The sequence below is a fragment of the Oncorhynchus tshawytscha genome, linkage group LG30 (assembly GCF_018296145.1).
Source record: "Oncorhynchus tshawytscha isolate Ot180627B linkage group LG30, Otsh_v2.0, whole genome shotgun sequence".
In the NCBI taxonomy this organism is placed as follows: Eukaryota; Metazoa; Chordata; class Actinopteri; order Salmoniformes; family Salmonidae; genus Oncorhynchus; species Oncorhynchus tshawytscha.
This window is the reverse complement of record NC_056458.1, coordinates 16,894,176-16,911,851: the sequence shown is the minus strand read 5'-3', so window position 1 is coordinate 16,911,851 and position 17,676 is coordinate 16,894,176. Positions and strand designations below refer to the sequence as shown.

Genomic DNA, 17,676 nt, shown 5'->3' with positions numbered 1-17,676 from the left:
AAAGGACTATCTTCAAACAGAAATGATAATCCATTCTGTAACATAGCAAGAATGATATTCACCATACCAGACCTAGTACCTGAAAAATCCAAAACATAACGTGACATGCTTGGGTTGGGTTGTGTCACCATGACAATGTCATGAGCAGGTTCAAAACATGAAAACCAAAATTAAAACAAGCACAGGTGACATAAATTTCCAAAATTACACTCAGGTTTCATTTTTGTGCAATAGCCTGAAGGATTGTGGGGTCTCAGCAGTCTTGTGGTAGTAATGTGAACCTATGTTTAGAACAAGCAAATGTATACAGCAGCACTGTGGGGGCTTGCACACTAGGGGGCAGCATAATGTTTTATTTTCATCATACTTCCAGTAGGTTAGCAGGTATGGGCAACATTGATGGGAGTGGGGGCCACTCTGAATTTATCCTGATGGGCCACAGTGGCTTGCGGATCTGCATACTCACATCCATACCCATACATGCAGTCAACTGATTTGTGCAATCAATCCATTTGTGCAGTTCATTTACTTAAGAGAGTTAAGTAGTTTAACTAGAGTGGTGAGGAGGACGCTACCGTGTCCGGAAGCGACTTCACCATTCATTTTATGGATTCAGTTTTACTCAAATATCGTTTTAAGCTTTGTTTTACTATTGACAGTTACAGCTGATTTTTGGATTGTATATCAATTTGTTCTCCTTAAATTTGTGTCATCTGATGTACTCGTTTCAGTGTCTGAATTGTTTAACTTTCCCCCACCAGCTCCTGATATTAGGGCATAAAAACTACAATCTCTGTGTCCTGAATTAGCCTAGTGCACATGTGCGCTCAGCTATATCCTGTCCAGAGCTTGTTTTCCATGGTTCTCCCTTTTTGCTAATATTGTCTTACTTTTTAACTCTGCATTGTTGGGAAAGGGCTCGTAAAGTAAGTATTTCACAGTGAAGTCTACACTTGTTGTAGTCGGCGCATGTGACAAAATTTGATTTGACTAAACTAGCTGGCTATAACTATGCTAGTTTGGCTGGATAAATGACTTCCGAAGAGTATGGGTCCACAAAGCTACTCCTCACCACTTTATTCCAGTAGCCAGGGCCAGACCTAGCCTTTTGGGGGCCCTCAGCTAGATTTGACGGTGAAGAGAAAAATGTACATTTTAAAGTACATTTCCTGCAATTCTACACATTTTGTCATGGGGCAGAGAGAACAAAACTGACAGTTTTACAGCATATTTCCCGCAATTCTAACCATTTTGCTATGGGGGAGAGAAATCTTTACAGTTTTAAAGCTAATTTCCTGAAATTTTACACATTTTGCGAATCGATATACAATCCTGAAATCAGCTGTATTTGAGTGATTAACTAAATCAATAGGAGCCCTGGTCATGTACCTGATCGGAATTCGACCACGATTACTACAAGTTTAGAAAGCTGGAAAGACTGCATCTAAAAAATGTTAGCTGACATGGCTAATTGAGTGACTGTTGGTGACTGATAGAATAACAGAAAAACTACTGATGAACACCAAATTTAGAAATTGCACCTTGTGTATTTTATTATTCTAACACTCAAGTGGGGCCCCGAATGAGTCCCGAAAATGTTTTTATAATGAAAATACTTAATTAAATAAATAACATTTTTTGGGGGGGGCTGCCCTGTGTTTGGAAATTGATCGGGGGCCACCAATTGCCCAACTCTGTCTTACAGCTACAGGAAATTTCTAAAATTGACAATGGCCAATTCACAAGACATTATGACACCTAACTCCCTTAGACAAAAAAAATTATACATTCCAAAGGCAAATTACAATATGCAAATACAAGACTTGCATTGCCAATTGCTCCCAAGCATGGAGACAACTACATGTACACAAATAGCTGTAACTAACCAGCTGATCCCTCTGTGCTGGACTTTATGGAGTGACATTCATAATTTGACAAAAAATATGGCGTGGAACGACAATTCAACAGTTCACAGGCATAATGCTTTGAAGCATATGCAAACACACGCGAGCATATATACACACACACACATTTACACAAATTCCGAACTATGGGGACTGAGCCTTCTGCTCCCTAGTCCCTCTCCTATGGAATGCTCTCCCTGACGACCTGAGAGCCTCTCCATCACTCTAAACTTTTAAAACGGGCCTTAAATTCCACTTCTACAGTGTCTTTTTCAGTCCTAGTCCGAAGCAAAAAATAATAATCGCACCTAGACCACTATTGCTATTTTACCTGCCTTGATTCTAAATGTATGTTGTGTTTAAACACAGAGTGTACAGATATTAGGAACACCTGCTCTTTCCATAACATAGACTGACCAGGTGAATCAAGGTGAAAGCTATGATCCCTTATTGATGTCACCTGTTAAGTCCATTTCAATCAGTGGAGATGAAGGGGAGGAAACAGGTTAAAGAAAATATTTAAACCTTGAGACAATTGAGGCACGGATTATGTATGTGTGCCATGCAGAGGGTGAATGGGCAAGGAACAATATTGAAATGCCTTTGAATGGGGTATGGTAGTAGGTGCCAGGCGCACCGGTTTGAGTGTGTCAAGAACTGCAACACTGCTGGGTTTTTCACACACAACAGTTTCCTGGTTGCATCAAGAATGGTCCACCACACAAAGGACATCCAGCCAATTTGACACAACTGTGTGAAGCATTGGAGTCAACATGGGCCAGCATCCCTGTGGAACACTTTCAACACCTTGTAGAGTCCATGCCCTGACGAATTGAGACTATTCTGAGGGCAAAGCGTGGTGCAACTCAATATTAAGAAGGTGTTCCTAATGTTTTTTTTTACACTCAAGTGGGGTTTTTTCTGTAGAGCTTAGAGATAACTCTTATGAAAAGCACAATACAAATAAATAGTATTATTATTATTCAGACACATCACTGGGGAAAGTTGTAAGGAAACTGTTCTTTGGTTAGATCAGATGGTGGCTCTACTTCCCTCCGTACATTCTCTCTATATCAGTCTGAAAGTGATTCTTCAGCTCCTTCCTCTTCAATTTGAATGCATCTGTCACCAGGCCAGTCTCAGGGGTCCAGGGCTCTGGGCTTAGACGCACTTTCACTGGGATCTCAAAACGCTGCAGTTTGACTGGGGGGGGATGGTTAATATAAAAGGGATATGCATGGCATGAGCAAAGCCCTCGTCACACTGAAATTATGTGTCTATTAATTCTAGGTTCATCTGGTTAGTCAAGTTAATTCTAGGTCCATCTGGTTAGTCAAGTTAACAAGATATGTGTCAGAGTAGGTTTCAGCCTTACTTGAGGCAGCCACCTCTTTGATGGCCTTCAGGACCTCCTTCTCCATGGCTGGGTGGTTACAGATCTCCTCCCAGGCAACACTTATGCCGTTGTTATTGGCCAGAGTTGTCAGCTGCTTCTGGTTCGGTACCACAAAGCTTATCACGTAGTTCTGGTCACTAAAAGCAAGAGAAAATAAAATGATAGACTAGACTTGAGCATGCACATTGAATATGTTTTAGGGGTGATACATGTAGAATAACTACTAAAACATAACCACAAACGCATTTGGTATCAATGTAAAACCTACAGTACCGTTCAAAAGTTTGGGGTCACTTATAAATGTCCTTGTTTTTTGAAAGAAAAGCACATTTTTTGTCCATTAAAATAACATAAAATTGATAAGAAATACAGTGTAGACATTGTTAATGTTGTAAATGACTATTGTAGCTGGAAACGGCATATTTTTTATGGAATATCTACATAGGCGTATAGAGGCCTATGTAGATAGGTAACCTAGTGGTTAGAGTGTTGGACTTGTAACTGAAAGGTTGCAAGATCGAATCCCAGAGCTGACAAGGTAAAAAATCTGTTGTTCTGCCCCTGAACAAGGCAGTTAACCCACTGTTCCTAGGCCGTCATTGAAAATAGAAGGCCAGCATCCCGGAGTTGCCTCTTCACTTTTGACGTTGAGACTGGTGTTTTGCGGGTACTATTTAATGAAGCTGCCAGTTGAGGACTTGTGAGACGTCTGTTTCTCAAACTAGACACTCTAATGTACTTGTCCTTTTGCTCAGTTGTGCACCGGGGCCACCAACTCCTCTTTCTATTCTGGTTAGAGCCAGTTTGCACTGTTCTGTGAAGGGAGTAGTACACAGCGTTGTACAAGATCTTAAGTTTCTTGGCAATTTCTCGCATGGAATAACCTTCATTTCTCAGAACAAGAATAGACTGACAAGTAGCAGAAGAAAGGATTTTGTTTCTGGCCATTTTGAGCCTGTAATAGAACCCACAAATGCTGATGATCCAGATACTCAACTAGTCTAAAGAAGGCCAGTTTTATTGCTTCTTTAAAATCAGCACAACAGTTTTCAGCTGTGCTAACATAATTGCAAAATGGTTTTATAATGATCAATTAGCCTTTTAAAATGATCAACTTGGATTAGATAACACAACGTGCCATTGGAATACAGGAGTGATGGTTGCTGATAATGGGCCTCTGTACGCCTATGTAGACAATCCATTAAAAATCAGCCATTTTCAGCTACAAGTCATTTACAACATTAACCATGTCTACACTGTATTTCTGATCAATTTTATGTTATTTTAATGGACAAAAAATGTGATTTTCTTTATAAAACAAGGACATTTCTAAGTGACCAGTAGTGTATGTGGTATAATAAAGCAGACAGAAGAGTTACCTGTTTGCATATGCACAGATGTTGTCAATAAGGGGGCAGTTCTTCAGAGCAGACTCCACTTTCCCCAAGGACACATATTCTCCAGCCTGCAGTTTGACCAGGTCCTTCTTACGGTCTACAAACAAAGCAGAGAGGGTCAGTGAGAAGACTAAAATATGGCAGGATAGCACTGAGAGGTTTTATGGCAGTTAGCATTGTTTAGATCAATTTGAATAGTTTATGACAGTATTACTTCATGGTCATAAAGTGTTGAGAGGCAGCTGTTGTGCAATAAACAGTGAGCATGTTTTTATTATGTGTTATTACTCAGATGTTCTCCACCTCCTCTCAGCCACTCACCCACTATCTGCAGACAGCCATCAGAGTGGATCTCCCCCACATCCCCGGTACAAAACCACCTCTGGCCCTGCTCATCTACCCAGAAGTCATTGTTCAGGTGCTCGCTCTTATAGTAACCCATGGTAACGTTGGGCCCACCAATCATGATCTCTCCACGGGGGTGGGGTTGGTCCTGGCTGGTGTATCCACCTTGGAAACACAGTGGGAAGATAAGAGTGAGGCATGGTGGTAGAGAATAGCTGAATAAAAGGATTGTTTGGAACAGGAAGAAACTAACCACATGGAAACTAATCAAGGCACATAATGAGAGCCACATGCAAATACGGTAACAACAAGCAAAAGAGGCAAACAGGGCAGCTACTGAACAAGGATGTCCAGGTCATCCATGATATGCATACTAAATGTGTGTGGAAAACATCATATTCACACTCCTTTACTTTTTCTACATGTTGTTCTGTTGCAGCCTGCATTTAAAATGGATTAAATAGAGATGTTTGGTATCTGGCCTATACACAATACCCAATATTGTCAAAGTGTTTAGACATTTTTACAAATTAATTTAAAAAATGAAAAGCTGAGATGTCTTGAGTCATTAAGTATTCAACCCCATTTTTAAGTTGAGTAAAAACGTGCTTAACAAGTAACATAAGTTGCATGGACTCCGTGTGTGCAATAGTGTATAATAGTGTTATTAACATTATTTTTTAATGACTACCTCATCACTGTGCCCCACACATCCAATTATCTGTAAGCTCTCTCAGTCGAGCAGTGAATTTCAAACATAGATTCAACCACAAAGACCAGGGAGCTTTTCCAATGCCTCACAGAGAAGGGAACCTATAGTATTGGTAGATGGGTAAAAACAAAGGAGACATTGAATATCGCTTAGAGGATGGTGAAGTTATTAATTACACTTTGGATGGTGTATCAATACACCCAGTCACTACAGAGATACAGGCGTCCTTCCTTACTCAGTAGTCAGAGAGGAAGGAAACCGCTCATGGATTTTTACCATGAGGCCAATGGTGTAGCCACCCCTATGCTTGAAAATATGGAGAGTGGTACTCGGTAATGTGTTGCATTGAATTTGCTCCAAACAAATACTTAGTATTCATGACAAAAAGTGAATTGCTTTTCCACATGTTTTGCAGTTTTACTTTAGAACTTGTTGCAAACAGGATGCCTGTTTTGGAATATTTCTTATGCTTCCTTCTTTTCACTCTGTCAATTAGATATTTCTGGATTTAATTTTCAATACATTTGCATTGTCCAAAAATACGTTTTCACTTTGTCATTATGGGGTATTGTGTGTAGATGGGTGAGAATTATTTTTGTTTAAATTCAGGCTGTAACAACCAAATGTGGAAAGAGGCAAGGGGTATGAATACGTTCTGAAGGCACTGTATGTATTGGTTCTCTTAGAGAGATGAAAATGTAATGAATCAAACGATATTTGTTGATGTGAAAATCAAAATGTACAGATTTTAAGGCTGTGTTATTTGATTTTGGGTGTGTTCGCCACAAACTCTGCCGGGGAAAAAATGGGGTTCTGAGAAATTATGGCATAAAAAAAATTGGGTCCCTGCTGAAAAGGTTTGAAAACTGATGTAAACAATACAGTACATTTTTTACTTGCAAGCTCTCCTCAACAGTGCAGTACACTTTATCAAAAATGTTCATAAATAAGTGTGTGTTTCTATAGGCTTACTGTCTTACCCTCAACCCAGTCTCGTAGTTTCACCTCACAGCAGATGAGGGGGGCTCCTACTCTCCCAGTGCTGTAGTCTGCAACTGGAGTCAAAACACACAATCACAGATAAATAAAGACACCACGTAGAGTTTAATACTTGATGCCAGTATTAGGCTGTAACCCAGCCCACTAATCAAATCAAATTTATTTATACAGCCCTTCGTACCTCAGCTGATATCTCAAAGTGCTGTACAGAAACCCAGCCTAAACCCCTAAACAGCAAGCAATGCAGGTGTAGAAGCACGGTGGCTAGGAAAAACTCCCTAGAAAGGCCAAAACCTAGAAAGAAACCTAGAGAGGAACCAGGCTATGAGGGGTGGCCAGTCCTCTTCTGGCTGTGCCGGGTGGAGATTACAACAGAGCATGGCCAAGATGTTCAAATGTTCATAAATGACCAGAATGGTCAAATAATAATAATCACAGTAGTTGTCGAGGGTGCAGCAAGTCAGCACCTCAGCAGTAAATGTCAGTTGGCTTTTCATAGCCGATCATTAAGAGTATCTCTACTGCTCCTGCTGTCTCTAGAGAGTTGAAAACAGCAGGTCTGGGACAGGTAGCACATCCGGTGAACAGGTCAGGATTCCATAGCCGCAGGCAGAACAGTTGAAACTGGAGCAGCAGCACGGCGAGGTGGACTGGGGACAGCAAGGAGTCATCATGCCTGGTAGTCCTGAGGCATGGTCCTAGGGCTAAAAACCAGACTCTGAATATTTCTCAAATCAAGGTTTCCTTATTAAAGAATAAGCATCAGTGCTCATGCACATCTGGGGCGACAGACGTACTTGTGCTTCAGACTGACCAAAGAGCGGAGGCACACAATTTCAACACTGCTTTGATCTTTGAGGAAAATCAAATCATAGCAAACATAATATATTTTTTATCAAATATAATATTGTGTTCTTTTTAAACTAAGAGCTTGTACATTGTCCTCTGCCTTCCAAGAAAGTTCCAAGAAACAATGTCCTGAGGTCCTGTTAAATGATATGGCCTTATCGGCCCCAGTGGTTATTTGGCATCATTTGACAAACTGTTTCACACTCAAATACTGCTGCATAGCGTCTCACAAGCATATCCTTCTACATTCAGAATGGACTGAAAAGTGACAAATACCTGCGTGACCTAAACAGCAAAGTCGATTGAAGTAAAATAGTTATATTTAGTATAGCTGCCATTCCTCTGCCATCAACAATCCCAGTATCACAGAACCTTTCACAGGTTGGTGCTTGAACAAAGACATTTACCTCAGAGTATGTGTGTTTAAAGACATGAAACTCTCAGGGCAACTCAATAGATTAAAATAAGCCTGAGCAATAGCATGCTCTCAAATACCTGTCTTGGCTAAAGCCCAAAATTGCCATAGCATGCATCGGTATAATTTCCTAACAAAAAACACAATGGTGAAGATTCTCAAATGACAGAGCGCCCACCATTCTCCTACACACTACTACTACGATTAAAACATCTACCTGCCACTCAGATTTTTTACCAGCCAAAATATGAGATAAAAAAAACAAACACAAACAGATGACCATGCTCTGTAATGTTTCTAAAACAATAAATGTATTAGTAAGAAGTACCGTGGTTTATTACTCAATTTCAGTACATTTTTTGTGACCCGAGTCTTTCAATCAAAATATCAGGATCAAAATGTTCAGCTGCCCCTTTAAGGGCGGGAGGTTACAGTGGTACCGTGGCCACTCGAGTCCTGTCACGTGTCTGTGAGATTTAGGATAGGGCGTCTCTTTGCTATAAGTTGAAGCAGCAGACTCAAACTAATGTTTAAAAACAACCAAGCTTGTGAACATAATAATGTAAATAGCCAAGAAACACAAGGACAAAGTCTCACTTTACTTTGTAGACTTTTGAGTAAATTAGACAAACTTGTATGCAAGTGCGCAGCGCCTCCAAAAATGAATATATCAGCACTTCACCCATTGCGCACAGCTCCCCTGTCAGGCAATGTTTTTTTTCACGAGGTGGGATATACAGGTTTCCTATGTCTTCATGCAATTAGCAGCTATGAAACAAAACCAAAGAAATACTTTGAAAACAGCTACTGCAGCAGTTTTCTAACTCCACATGTGCTCATCCTGGACTTTTTACTATTTTTATTCGCAAATGTAATGATTTCACTGTAGAGCACTGCACATTGACCACCCACCAATGTGGCTGGTGAAATATACATTCTTACCCACCAATACCAAAATCTACCCGCATTTGACAGGTGTTCATTTTATGCCCTGACCCCAGTAGTAGTAGTCCATGCCTGTGCCTGCCCTGACTCACCCTCTGTGATGGTACCTGCTCCACAGGTCTCTGTGAGGCCATAGCCCTGTCCCACGGGGCAACAGAAGCAGATGTTCATGAAGCGCTGGGTGGCGGAGGACAGGGGCGCTCCTCCTGACAGCATCATCCTGATGTTCCCTCCCAGCAGAGCCTTCACCTTCTTAAACAGCAGCCTGACGGACAGGACAGAGGAAGGAAATCAACTTCGACCTTAACCATTAGTTCATGTTTACTGATGAAATTTCACTCTGATATCAAATAGAGCTATTTCGTAATCACCCCTAATCAGTCAGAAGGACACCCTGATATCTGATAAGCAGCATTGACTGGCAGACACAGAAATATGGTTTCCTCCAAAACCAGTCAAAATACACACAAGCATACATACAGTACACTTAGAATACACAGACTCCAGAGGTAACCTGTCTAAATGACTACCGCCCCCGTAGCACACACATCTGAAGCCATGAAATGCTTTGAAAGGCTGGTCATGGCTCACATCAACACCATCATCCCAGATGAACAGCTTCTACCCCCAAGCCATAAGACTGCTGAACAGTTCATCAAATGGCAACCCGGACAATTTACATTGACCTCCTTTAATATTTATTTCTTTATCTTAATCTCCTCGTATATAACCTCGTTACTGTTTTTAATGTGTTACTATTTAGTTTTTTTATTTTGCAAATATTTGTCTTCGTTTTTAACTCTGCATTGTTGCGAATGGGCTCATAAGTAAGCATTTCCCTGTAAAGTCTACACCTGCTGTATTCGGCGCATGTGACCAATTACATTTGATTTATGCACTAATCTTGTATCAGGGATCTGACCTATAGAGATAGCTATGTGCATGTCACAGGATTGTGTATGGTAGATAGAAACATGCTGCAGTGTGTGTGTGTCCTTGTGTACTCACATGTTGCAGAGTGGGGCATCGTAGCCCATTTTGATCTGTTCCAGTTTGTAGTTGTAGCCCAGTTTAAACAGAGTCCTCTGAACATAGCTCATCTCCTGCACCTTGTTCATCACATTCTTGTAGATGCGGTCCATTATTTCCTGTCAGATAACAGATAAACATCTTATATCTCGGCTTCCACCCTCTACAGAGGACATCAAAGCTGCAGGATAGTAATGAAAGAACAAACATAACAACCTGTTAGAAGATGTCCTCTAAAGCGGACTTCTACAAATCTCTAACGGAGCCTTTTCATAGAACACTAACACATCAGCGATAAGCAGACATGTTAAGGAAGGATGCTTGTTCTTACCGGTACAGCTGCCATCAGAGTAGGCCTCAACACAGAGCAGTCTCCTTTACTGCCCTTCTTGATTTTTGTTGACTGCAAAAGAGAAGATATCAAAATAACAGATTGTTGCCAACATTGCAGAAAACATTTTTGTTGTTGTTGAAATATGCATGATCAATTCTATCGTTTTAGATCAAACTGCTGTGTCTACTACCTGGTCAGAGAGTGTTTGTGGAGAAGAGTAGCCAATCCTGCAGCCATACGTCATACATGAGATTTCAGCAGTCATTTCCAGCACATGAGCTAGAGGCAGGTAGCCAATGTAGGTATCCTTTGGCCTGCACATGGACACAAACATGACTTAGCAATATGAAGATGAGACAGCACTTTACATCATCAATATCTGTAACCCTGCACCACAGTGGTTATGCACTTCCACAATACTGTTTATCTAATTATCAAGTTCAGTCAAAAGAGTGCATGATTAATCATGTTCAGGCAAGGGTATCATCAGTACATTACACTGTTTGTCTGCTGTTTCAAAACATTGTGTCTGACATGGGAATGTGACGCAGAGACCTGACTAGCCTAGTTAAATGTTGGTTATACACTTGATAGAGGCGCTGCAGTAGAGTGCTCTGCTCACCCCAGTCCTGGGATCCTCTCACACTGGCCCGTCATGCCAGCGATCAGGTTGCTGTGGATGATCATGACTCCTTTGGGTCGTCCTGTGGAGCCGCTGGTGTACATGACCACAGCCAGATCTGTGGGCTGGGGGCGCTGCACAGCTACACTCACTGCCAGGAGCACAGGGGGACACGTCACTACACAGTGGGAAACTAAACGTCCAGCATATGTGTATATTATACTTCACAGACTTCTTTTTAGCTGCTTATACATTTTACCATCTCTACAATGGCATTTGGGCCATATGTAAACTCAAGTTTCAGTGCAAACACTATTTGACATAACAGGGTGTCCTAAAACAGTGACCCAACAGTGTGACCTGTGTTTTGTATATGAAAAGTGCTGTTGATGTGTTTTCACATACAGTTGTCAGGTTTGGCTCCCAACTCCTGTACTGCCTGCATGCTGTAGATCTGAATGCCCTCAGGGTAGCCTGTCCGGCTGATGCTCTTGTTGTCCACATATATAACGTGCTTCAGGTTGAGCATATCTGGCAAAACATTCTGTCAGACACATAGGAAGACATCATTATTTGGCATGACTTTGAACATGAGTAATCTCAGCCCTTTAGGGTTCATTCAAGTTTTGATGATATCAGGGGTTTGTTTTTCAGGTGAACAACACATCTCAGTTCACACACAAACACCCCATGTGTTTTTAACTTCCTCCTTCACCTACGGAGGTGATTACACTCATCCTGTCTGAAAAGATAGCTGGGTCATTCCTTTTGAGAAGTATAACTTGGTTTAACAAAAAAATCTTTGGATTTCTCATAATTTTAACATTCTGTAATAAAGAGCACATATTCAAATTCATTAAAAAAAACATGTTTTTTTCCATCTCAAGAGGTTAATTAAATAACAAACATTACAATGGTAAGGGCCAAATAAAGTAACAGGGCTGACTGTAACAGGGCTGACTGTAACAGGGTTGGAGATTTCATGTTAATTCAGCCATAAAGCCCCTCGTGACAGCAGGAATGGAAGCTTGTGTGCAACACTGAGTGGCAATTGAATGCAAGTTTCACCCCCCCCCAAAAAAATATTGCTAAAACATCTCTAGTCTATCTAATGTTAACAGGGTTGACGTGTTATGCTCAACCCGCTCAGTTTTCCACCACAAAACATCAGATAATTACCAAAAAGAGTAGAACCAGCTCACCTGCTTTTACACTGTGATTATTAGATGTTCAATGTTTCTTTAAACATTTTTCTTTAAGTAATAGTTTCACTATATTAAAACAAGAGTTCAGTTCATGTATTAGGGTTCACCTTAAAAATGAGGAAAACGCTTAAATGAATCACTGGGACTTTATCAAAGCAACAGAAATAACTAGGGCTGATGGTGAAACTTTGTTGAAATGTTTGGATTCCATGGGTTGAAATCTTCCTAGACGTGGCACAGGGTGGACGGAGGGACGTGTCAAAATGTATCATTTTGTCACTTTAGCAAGCCTTTATTCAGATGTATTGAATTATCCATGTGGTCTTTATTAAAGGGCACTTCATTTAATAACAGGCTTTTAAAATGTAATATTCGTGCACAATTTCTACTTAAAATATCAAAGGGGCGCAAAAGGCACCCATTTGGTGGAACGACCCAGCTCTCTTTCCCACTGAGAGAGGAGCTGAGAACAGTAGTGTGTAGTTAGGCTGGAATGTGAACCATTAATTTCCCCTAATATCTCCAACCTTGAGTTTAGTCTCCAGTAGCTCTGCGCTGGTGATCAGGTGTGTGGCCCCACACTCATTAAGCCCAAAGGCCACCGCTTCCTCCCCCAGGGTGGCATACAGAGTGACCACTGCAACACAACCAAACATGTTGTTTATATGCAAACACACAGCACAATGTTATCAAAAATATTACTGTTCTATTACTTTATATGCTAGTGTTACATCATTAAACAGGGAGATGTGTTGCAGTCAATGCCTACATGGAAAGTTGCGTCTGAAGCAGGCCTGTGCAGTGATCATCCACTCTGCCCGTGTCTCACAGAAGATGGCGATGGTACTCTTGGGCTGCTGGCCCAGGGCTGCCAGTCCACTACCTAGATGGCTGATGATCTGGTCCACCTCGTCATAGGACAGCCACCTGTACTCCCCCAGGATCAGCTGCAGCAGAGGAGAGAGCACAGGAACAGGCTATTAGGGTTAGTTCTACTAAGGGCCTTCAGTTCACTGGGGAAAATATCCCACTGGAGAGTCAAATCAAGTTATTTCCTGTGAAAACGTTTATGACATTCGATTCAATTACTCCACAAGAGGGGATTTAATCTAGGACAGTTAGATGTTATATGAAGTTATACAAACCTGCTTCAGGTCGCATAACCGAAGTAACTTATTTCACAGAACCTTCACTGCACTCTAATTCCTTTCTGGTGCGATGGAGTGTGTGTGATCACTCTACCTTCTTAAAGATCTTGCCGCTGGGTTGCGTCTCGTTCTCCTCATTTAGGAGCTCCCTGGTACCCAGGCAGTCTGTGTTGCCGAAGCGCTGCACTGCATGCTCAAACAGCTTGTCTAGAGTGTCCTTTCCCTCAAAGTCCTCCCGGGCCAGGTTGTCAAAGTTCTCCACACAACGATAGGGGCCCTCTGCTTTGCCTGTGGTGGACTTGGCTTTCTCTCTCTTGGCCATGGCTTTCTTCTTTCCAGCATTAGTGAGGAAATACCATGGGATAAACGTGATGAGAGTGTACAGCCACATCAATAGGTACACAGGCAAGAAGACTATGTAATGCATGTCAACTTTGAACATCATGGTTGAAGGTGAGGCAGAAGTGGAGAGAAAGAGAGACTTGAGGGAGAAGTGTCTGTGTCAAGGAGAGTTCAGACGGTTCAGCACTCAGGTTGTGGAAAGATTGCCACGGCAGGTGGCAGTAATTACAGATGGGACAGGTAGCAGCACATGCACCCAGACGACTCAATGGAAAGGCTTGACACAAGAGGTCTGTGATGCTAGCTCTATAGACAGCAGGGTGATTGGTCAAGAATTGTTCAGCATAGGGGAAGAAGAAAAAAAATGGATAGAAAGACAGAGTTGGAGAGAGAGAGAGAGAGAGAAGCATGTTAGTCATATTGAAGCACTACAGCTAGGAGCTAGCCAGTAGCCACAAGTATGCACTGTGCATAATGCAAAATCTAATTTATAGACAAGCCACACTGAATGACTATTTGTTTTCAGAGGCTTTTTGAATGCGTTTCATGTCAAAGCATATATTCCAATGCATCAAACCTAGTTGCATTTTATATATATCATTATAGTTTTTATATTGCTGGATAAAATAGCTGAGTTTCAATGGAGCACTGCAATGGCTGATGCAGCTGTACACAAACATCTAGGCCCAATGTTACTTAAGATTTGACAATCTTTTAACTTATCTATAATTGATGCTTGCAGTGTGCAATCATTTCCGAGCACTGGAAGAATGTTAGGTCAGTGTTTTAAAAAGCTGAATGAACACCTGTATTTATTTATGCCAATTGGTGATGCCTTGGCTAAGACAGAAAACAATTATAAGGTAGAATAATCAGAATGAGCAACAAGTTGTTAATAAATAAATAATAATATTAATAACAATTTGGGTGCTTATATTTGCCCTATTATACACGTGTGAATTGGAAATGTGTTTTTGCATATCCCAACTCTCCCTGAGAGGTTGGGGCCACTGCCAGGGTATGCCATTATCAACGGCGACCCTGGAGCAATTAGGGTTAGGTGCCTTGTTCAAAGGCATATGACAGATTTTCCACCTTATCGGATGTGGGATTTGAAATAGCAACCTTTCGGTTGCTGGCACAACGCGTTAACCACTAGGCCTACCCTAGGAAAATACCCCTTGAGAATGACTTCGGCCTAAATGAAAAGACTGAAATACAAAGAAGACAGAGCTCAGCAGAATGGTTATAAAGCCAAAGAGGTTAGGCTAGGTTAAGTTAAATGGGAGATCGACAGCATAGCCTACATGAAACCTTAACCTTTTACTAGTAAAATATTTTAAACATGTAAGTAATATCAGTAACGCATTCATTTACTTTCTTATTTCGCTTTTACTTTCACCAAATTTCTGGTGCCACTTGGCAACCCTTTGGACCTAAAGGTAACTGCCAAAATAAAGGAAATACAAGTATATCGAAAGCAGGTTCCATGTAAGCCAAAGAACACATTATTTAATTGCGCACGATTCTAAGATGGCAACTGGCAAGAGCAATACCAGCACACTAGAAAGTGTAAAAGTGTCACAGAATGTTATTCAGGACTTTATCCAAGCCTAAACAAAAATGGTATTTTAAGCCCTGAACAAAGAAAATAAAGAGTTGAGCCCTATCCTCAAGTCCATCTTCTTCTTTATATCCACTATTCAGTAAAACATTTAGACCAAACCATATCAAACCATGTAATACCATATAATACAATGAGAGCCACAATGTAGCCTAATGGAGGTCAGCTTGACATCAGAGGAACACAGTGTCAAAAGACCTACATTCCATTGAAAAGTTCATCGAATTGATCTTACTGCTGCTACTGTAACTAGCAGCTGAGCATGCCTCGACAGAATCAGAACTTGTACAATTTTTCATGTTGTAATGCTTGCATCATGATCTGCTATGTTGCCCTGATGATGAAATGCTTGTCACTTGACATCCCTCCAGACAGTCCCTGTTGATGTACTAATGAAGGCTCAAGTGCTTATCGTGCTCATGTGCCACTGATCTGCCTAATTCCATTTACTACATAGGCACAACAACACTCAGGCATAACAACTCCGAAAGGAATCAGCCAGGACAAATTCCTTCTTCAATCAATATTTTTATTCAGTGAGAGAAAAAATATCTTCCTACCACTTTCAAATATCCATTATAAAAAGGCAGGTATCAGGTATATCAGCCCTTGAAACAGAATCAGAATTGTGGGAGAGCATCATGCATTTGGCAGAGGAAAGACCACATGCACACACTTCTGAAAAACACTACACCGGTGAAGAGCAGCCCGAAACAATGCAACCCTTTTGAGAGAATGAACAAGAGAAGAAATTGGTTACCTTACCTACTGTTCTAAGGCAAGCTAACAAAACACAGGTCTTCCTCTTTTCCTGAACAAATAGCCTAGTCCAGGCAATGTTTATTGTACACAAGACGACTGTAGATTATTCACCCCTAGTTTCAGCTCTTTGGTAAACTCAGCTGCAATCACAGAGCTAACATACATTCTCCTGCTACCACCCACAACTGCTCTAATCCAATAGGAGATTGTATTGGACAGGAAGTGATGAGATTCCTCTCTACAGTCATAGAGGGGACAACAGGACAAGACTTAATTAGGTACTTTACACCACTGCGTAAAAGCATGTCATTGGTAAATATATTCACCTTGAGGTGATGTCAATGACCTTTCACACACTGAAGAATACTGTGTGACGCATGAAACGTGTGACCAAGACTCATAGCAAGGCTGTGTTGTAAGAAAGGATAATCAATGCTACTGCTGTGTCTATAAAAACACGTGCCAGAAATAGACAAAACTAGCAATACAAGCCTTGTACTGTAGCTCAAGCCTTTAAACACAAGTCTACATCAAACATCAGTACGGATTGTAACACAAACACCCGATCAAAACAATTTAGGGTGATGACTGATTTGAAGTGTGCCCACCAGACTTTGCATTCATTTTCTCTCCTGTTATTAGGACTGGTACTGCAAATTCATTTATCGATATCACATTTTGTTCTTGGTGAATAAACCATATCACCATCACGTGTGGTGTATATATAACACATATATAAACTTGTATATAACCCACATCAAATAGTTTGTTCAAACGTTCATTAGTTGTATACAATTGGGAAATGTTACATGCCTTTGAGATGGACATCTATAAAATATACATTTTTTTTTTAAAGTCCAGTGAGTGATATCCGTGTCTGACCGAGAGTAATCTCACATAGTTTCGTATCTGAAAGTCAGATACCATAGGCGCATCATCATAAACAAATATTGGAATGAAGTTGGCATAGATAGCTTTCTTACATTGGATATAAAAAATATATATAAAATATTGCCACATGTATGTAAATAAGATGATGATAACAGATTATCTAGCAGTTTACTGAGCCATTTCCCTAGCTAGTATACTTACCTCAGAAACCGAGACGTCAGCAGGACCGCGTCAGGATGAATGACCGATAGTAACCTCCAACGAAGAGACTAACCCGGAAACTTTACGTCATATGAGTCCATCTTTCGGAGCCAATGAGAATGGGTCTGAAGACCATACCTATTTGATGCTTTGGTTTAATTTAGGTTTGATAATATTGTCACAATTTATATGCATAAGCATTTCAACCAGTTATAAGTAATTAATCTCATCTGACTCTAGTTTACACTTGTGAATTAGGTGAGTCATAATGTAATACAAGATCCCTGTAGACTAAGCAATACATTTTACTGTATGAAATATACATTGCAGTTAAATCGATATTCAGACATTACACTGCTGCATTGTGAATGAAAATACTGGTAATGGAGGATATTTCTCTCCCTCAAATGTTCAACATAGGAAAAGCTGCTTGAATGATCAATCTCCCACATATATTGAAAGCAGCCAACTTAAGTGTGTAAATTACTGAAAGAAATAGTAAATATTGGCAGAAGAGAGAAGTTGTATCAGTAGTCATTTTAACTTAAAGTTGTGA

General features: G+C 40.7%; 1 protein-coding gene across 6 annotated transcripts; it reads right to left on the bottom strand.

Annotated features, from left to right (window-relative positions):
- Positions 1 to 2,791: 2,791 nt before the first annotated feature.
- Positions 2,792 to 17,181, bottom strand: LOC112228665 (long-chain-fatty-acid--CoA ligase 4). Of its 6 annotated transcripts, none has more exons than XM_024394188.2 (15): positions 17,121 to 17,181; positions 13,395 to 13,631; positions 12,922 to 13,099; positions 12,680 to 12,789; positions 11,353 to 11,491; positions 10,948 to 11,098; positions 10,516 to 10,639; positions 10,323 to 10,394; positions 9,971 to 10,110; positions 9,055 to 9,227; positions 6,735 to 6,809; positions 5,019 to 5,207; positions 4,680 to 4,794; positions 3,280 to 3,437; positions 2,792 to 3,107 (listed from the first exon to the last, which is right to left on the bottom strand). In XM_024394188.2, the coding sequence occupies exons 2-15, from the start codon at positions 13,620 to 13,622 to the stop codon at positions 2,950 to 2,952; spliced, it is 2,010 nt and encodes a 669-aa protein (XP_024249956.1). In that variant the 5' UTR covers positions 13,623 to 13,631; positions 17,121 to 17,181; the 3' UTR covers positions 2,792 to 2,949. The 6 variants fall into 6 exon arrangements, with proteins under 6 accessions (XP_024249956.1, XP_024249955.1, XP_024249954.1 ...); XM_024394187.2 differs by having other exon boundaries at positions 13,395 to 13,628; positions 17,121 to 17,169; XM_024394186.2 differs by having other exon boundaries at positions 13,395 to 13,948; positions 17,121 to 17,150.
- Between the last annotated feature and the right edge of the window lie 495 nt (positions 17,182 to 17,676).